Genomic DNA, 5707 nt, shown 5'->3' with positions numbered 1-5707 from the left:
CGACACCAGTCGGAGCAAACGTCCACAACCACGTGACAACCGCGCACGTCACTGTGCCCTCCATGCGACATAGCAAGGTCCAATGATAACCTACCCTCATCTACAATCAAGGTTCGAACTCCATGTTAGACATTCACTAGGTCATTTCGGCCGCAATATGTATAACTATACCGTAGATTTTCATGTTCTTCTTGCTCTCTTGATTTGTCCTTTAAAAATTGTTCCTTTAGAGATGAATGTGTTCCTTTACTTAGATTGCTTGTATGTTTATGCATTTTTATTTAGTTACTTATTCACTTTAGCATTAGTGGTTGCAGCAGTATATTGTGTGATGAGCAATTTTCGCTTTATAATAATCTGATAGTAATCATTTTTTCATGTGCCAAATCTGATGGTCGGATATCCTTTCCTCGCAGATGTTGTCTTTGAAGCGAATTGATTGTACCATGCCGTTTAATGACCTGACTAACATCAATATTATAAGTAATGTTGATCATCATCTGAAGCGGTAGTTTTTTCCATGTACTTTGCACAGTTCATCTGCCAACAACTATCTCTCACATATGTGGATCCAAGGATGCCAAAGAATGTAAGAGGCAAGGGAAAGAGACCGGTATGCGCAAATAACGGTAGAAAGACTAGAACCAGCAATTCATAAAGTAAATGAATGTGAAAACGACATCCCCTCTCGTGTACGAAAAATTATTCAGTGCATTAAACATTAAATGTTTTAAAAGATAAATTAGTTATGATATTATATTTGCATACGACTATCTATTTATCCATATATTACTTGTTGTATCATTCTTGATGCCTAAAACTATATTAGAAACTGTAGATATAGGTTACATGTAAAAAAAAGGACAGAGGGAGTACAAGACAAATCCATTTAATCATCACAAGAAAATTAGGAAGGTTGATTTAATCATCACATATTCACACAAATCATTCAGTCTTCAGGATCTTGGCTAATTATCGCCTGCAGCACGTGTGGGACAAAACAGCAAGATGCACATATATATGCACAACAGAGACAATACTAATAGTATTCTCATTTTACAATCTCTCCAGACTAAAAGAGCACATACCGGTCGAGCATATCCTTCATCTCGTCTTCTCCTTTACAACTTATACGAAAACATGAAACAAGACAAAATACAAAATTATGTCGCAAGCTGTGTTCTCCACATGTAATTTGAAAAGGACAAAATACAAAGAGGAAGGGTTTCTGCGCTCTCTCCCCAGGTCTAGAGAGGGGGGAAAAAGATTAGAGGGTTAAAGAGTAGATGAACCAAAAATTTCAGTTATTCACCTGTCAGCTCCAGCCTTTGCAGCCTGCCAGACAACCAGTAGGCGTTGTCTCACCAGGTTAATTAAATCAACTACCTCTCAGGAGCCGTAGGCACAGGTGAACCCTTGTGCGTCGATACCGATTCCGGAGCACTCCGTGGTCGTGAATGGAACGAGTCACTCAAGGAGCGCTTCCACTTCCTAGCAGCATGCCGCTTGCTGCTTGTGCCGGCAGGGACAGCGGAAGAAGAGCGTGCAGTCTCAGGAACACCTGTATCGAGCTTCAATGATAAGGTACGCAGATTCTCTTGGTGTTTCCTTGGAGTGCTTTGACTACGGTGATCGCCATCCAAAAACTTGTTGCTCGATGATTTGCGTAAGCCAGTGTAAAACACACCATCATCAGTTAAATAGCCATTCTCCATACTGTCCCGCATGGCCAGGTCATCATATTCCTCGTCGGACCTGTTGCAATCCTCATCGACAGACCCTTCCAACTGCCATGGAAATATCCACAAATATGTTTACAATGGGCTCCAGCACTTTGCTAAGCATGAGCATAGAATTTGCAACTAATTATAACTGAAGACAATTGGTAACCAACATTGGGTTGATGCAAATGCAAGAACTCTTTTTGTTCGAAAAATATTAGTCCCCTCAACAAACAAACAGGCTGTAACAATCTAAATGAAGGTAATAGACTGCTTTGTCTCACCTCCTCATGGATCTCCGTGTTGTCTTCTTCGCTTAGGTCCTCATCACTCCCTGAATTAGGCCGAACATCAGCTTCTTCTTCCTCTTCTTCATCGCTGCCAGATACTGCTGATGACTCTTTGATCTAGCCCCAAAAAATATAAAAGAAAATTCAAAATAAAACACTAGGTTTGCAGTACTACTTGCATTAAATTGGCAAGTGCCGTTGCCTCAATCCAGTGAACAGTAATCACAAAAATAAGACAAATCCACATAACCATGGTAGAAGTAGCATTGAGTACCTCTTTACAGTGTCCGTCCGACTTCTTAGGAGAACCAGATGAAGATGGATCATGTCTGCTACTGCCTTCAGTAGCTGTGGCCCATGATTCATCAACACTTCCAGCTTGACTTGTACAGCCTGTATCAGTGGGCCAGGCACTTATCCCAAAGGTACCAAACTGTAGGTTGACTGACTCTGCCCTTCCAATGTTTAAAGGTCCGTAAATTGGATTTCCTACGGATTTCTGAAAACTATTGTCAGAACTGCATTTTCCATCTCCACCACTGGACTCAACCGGCCAAGCCTTTGAAACAGATCCATCAACATTAATGATGGCCATGAGCTTTCTTGAGGATCCAAGCCGTTGAATCAATTTAAACATCCCCTTCGAACTCATGGAATTAGCCACACATTGGTTTTTGTACTCTTCATTTACCGCAGCCACAGTATTTGTGTCAGCGTCATACAACTGATCTCCAGTAGCTCGCCTCCGGAGGCAGCTAAATACAGTGGCATGGATAGAAGCCACACTTCGATCAACATTAGTGTTGTTTACCTTGGGGACTAGGTATTTATCAGCCCGGCTGCAGAGGTACTCCTGGATAGTTCTTATGTTGCTGATGTATTTAACATACTTATTTTTTGTTGGGTCAAGTGTCATGTACTTTGCACGTACAGCAAACCTCTCCGTGTGCTTACCCTCATTCGATATATAGATCATAAAAGGTATTATTGAAGGATGCTTCCTCATTAGCCCCATCTGAAATATTTAAAAAGGAAGTGAGGAATAAAGTGGACATGTGGATCATGAAATTTACAATTCCACTTTGACTAGCAAAAACGATGTATTATAGTGTGTTTGCTCTCAGCTAAAACAAACCAGCAGCAAGAATGGAAGGGAAAGAAGATTGCAAAAGAATAGTTTTTTTGTTTCTGGAAGCACATACCACAAAATTAAGGCTTAAGTGAACACCCTCAACAACAACTGATTCTTTCCTATCTTCCCACGCGGTAATTAACCGATCCAAACTATCAATCACCATTTCACTTTGTGCTTTATAACCTTCTATGGCCATTTGCTTCTTCCCAATCGTCTTTCCATCAACTTTTTCTGTAGGGGCCCCACTTTTCTCATACTCAATACTAGAGCTGCTTGACATGCCTGAGCGTTTTTTTGCTTTCCTCCTAGTTTTTGCTTCAGCAACTGCTACTGGATCAAGACATTCACCTGCTTGATAAGTTGATGCCCAGAGAAGAGGGTTTTCTTTCTCTTCGACAAAGCTCCGCATCATATGACGTATGGAATCTGTGGAAACTACAGTCGTGATTCCTAACCTGCTTCCCTGTTGATACATTCAAATCTCTGTAAGCACGAAATCAGAAAAAAATCTAAGCTTTGCCGCACGAGTGCAAGTGGACCTATTCTGGTTTTGAAAAGAAAATAATTTACTATTTCTAGGACAAAGGTCCAATACCAGCTATGGAAGAGGATCCACACAAAAGAAAATATTAAAAAAAAACTCATGGAGGAGGAACTTAATAGCCGAACAATTTTACTTTGTTGTATCCAAACCAAGCAAAGCAAGGGAGGGATCATTGTTATCCTGGAGGCATTGATAGGCTGCCGTGAACTAATGTTCCAATTTGTAGTTCATTTGCATCTCCAGTTTATTGTTACATTCTCAGTTTCTGACAACAATATTCCTTGGATTAGCAGGTCTAAGGCATGTTCTAACAGAGGAGATGTGAAGGGGAAAAATACAACAAACTAAGGAGGTAAGGGAAATGATGTAAAAGAATTCGCACCAGCAAAGTAGAAAGAGTAGACTTGCCGCAACCACTAGTTCCACAAAGAAGAATTGTGACAGATTCCTTCCGTTCTCGAATCCTAAGGCAAAATGAAAGAATATAAGCAGCAGAGGGAAGGATATGAATTGGAGGTTCCCTTTGACATATATGAGACCAATCCGGAGGCACTAGAAAGCTTGTGGATGTGAAATGGTGAATGAAGGAATTTACATCATTTGCAATGTAAACAAGAAAATCAGTTATGGGTGATAGCTTCCACCAATTGCCACTCTAAAGAATGTTTTTTAATTTATGGCACGAACGGCGATCAGAAGAGCAGATTGGCTTGTTCAAGATGAGATTTTTTTGGAAAAAAAAAATAGGGAAAGGAAGTATGCAATTGCAGCAGTGAGGGAAGGAAAAGGAGGGGAGGGAGGGCGACGGACGGACCTGCAAGCGAGCATGAGATCGGCGCGCTGGTTGGGGGCGACGTACTTGTAGAGGGCGAGGGCGTCGCAGACGAGGTCGAGGAAGAGGTTTCTGGGGAGGAGCACGGTGGTGCGGCGCTTGTAGAGCTCGAACTGGAACTGGCGGGGGCTGGTGGTGGGGGTGGCCTCGGCGAGCTCGTACCTCTGCACCCCGCCGGCGGCGGCGCCCATGTCGCCGTGGTGGTCACCCCGGATGACATCGAACACCCTGCGGCTGATCTACAAGATAGAGGAATGGAGGATCGAATCAAACGCTGCAAACCTCCAAAGGAAAGAAAAGAAATGGTCCGGCCGGCGCGATCGGAGGAGGGATCGATCACAAAAAGAAAAAGGACCTCAAACGCGTGGCGTGGCTTGCATCCCATGAGCTGGAGGGTGCTGTGGAGGAGGGAGCGCGTGTAGCGGAAGGAGGAGGCGTTGTCGTCCACCACCACAATGTAAAGCAGCTTGGCCGCCGCCATGGCGCGGTGGGTGGAGGTCGCCGGCGCCCGGCTGCGGAGAGGAGAGGAGAGGAGGCGGAAGGGAAGGTGGCGGTCCGGGCCGGTCGCTCCCCCTGATTCGGTCGCTGGGCAGCTTGGGCTTGGGCTTGGGCTTGCCTCCCGGCCCGACACGGCACCCGTGCTACTCGTCTAAAAAATAGCTACTCTAATTTTTGCCTGCCTCGTGTTTCATTCAGGACAATATTTGTTTCGCTAATCCAACCCCTACGCCCCCACGTTACAACGGGAGACAAAATCTTTTAAAATCTTTTTCACGAGATAATTAATTGACTGGATTAAACATATTCAAAATAACATAACACATGAAACGAGTATTAATCTGGCTTGTCTGGCAGCGACTCAAATCAAGGAAACGAAATTCTTTAAGCTAACATTAAGAACAACACCGCGGTTCTAAAGTGCTGCTACAGTGATGAGAAGATAATCTAGCCAAACTTGTCGAAATACTGTAGCAACGTAATACTGTTTATACAGGTTGACTGTGGGTCCAGAGGGAAAAGAAGAGGAGTATAAGGTAGGAAATAGGGTAGTTGTTGCAGATAAAAAAAATAAAAAGTACTGTAATAGTGTTATAGGGGATGAATTTTTAAAGTATCTGTTAGAGATAGGCTCATATAAAAGAAATTAGCTAACTGATTTCATACTTAGATTAATTGCATTCCAGA

At 43.0% G+C, this 5707-nt stretch overlaps 1 protein-coding gene across 1 annotated transcript; it reads right to left on the bottom strand.

The window, feature by feature from the left end:
* Positions 1 to 993: 993 nt before the first annotated feature.
* Positions 994 to 5122, bottom strand: LOC133897380 (P-loop NTPase domain-containing protein LPA1 homolog). The gene is made up of 7 exons (XM_062338095.1): positions 4878 to 5122; positions 4505 to 4761; positions 4073 to 4154; positions 3214 to 3609; positions 2286 to 3026; positions 2006 to 2128; positions 994 to 1787 (listed from the first exon to the last, which is right to left on the bottom strand). The coding sequence occupies exons 1-7, from the start codon at positions 5001 to 5003 to the stop codon at positions 1383 to 1385; spliced, it is 2130 nt and encodes a 709-aa protein (XP_062194079.1). The 5' UTR covers positions 5004 to 5122; the 3' UTR covers positions 994 to 1382.
* Between the last annotated feature and the right edge of the window lie 585 nt (positions 5123 to 5707).

The sequence above is a fragment of the Phragmites australis genome, chromosome 17, assembly GCF_958298935.1.
Source record: "Phragmites australis chromosome 17, lpPhrAust1.1, whole genome shotgun sequence".
NCBI classification, from domain to species: Eukaryota; Viridiplantae; Streptophyta; class Magnoliopsida; order Poales; family Poaceae; genus Phragmites; species Phragmites australis.
Note: the sequence above shows the minus strand (reverse complement) of the source record. Positions and strands in the feature narration are given on the sequence as shown.

Coding starts and splice junctions, on each gene's coding strand:
- LOC133897380 (XM_062338095.1), bottom strand. CDS start 5,003: ATGGCGGCGGCCAAGCTGCTTTACATTGTGGTGGTGGACGACAACGCC. Junction 4,155..4,504: donor GATCTCATGCTCGCTTGCAG/GTCCGTCCGTCG, acceptor ATTTTGCCTTAG/GATTCGAGAACGGAAGGAAT. Junction 2,129..2,285: donor CGGACGGACACTGTAAAGAG/GTACTCAATGCT, acceptor TTTTGGGGCTAG/ATCAAAGAGTCATCAGCAGT.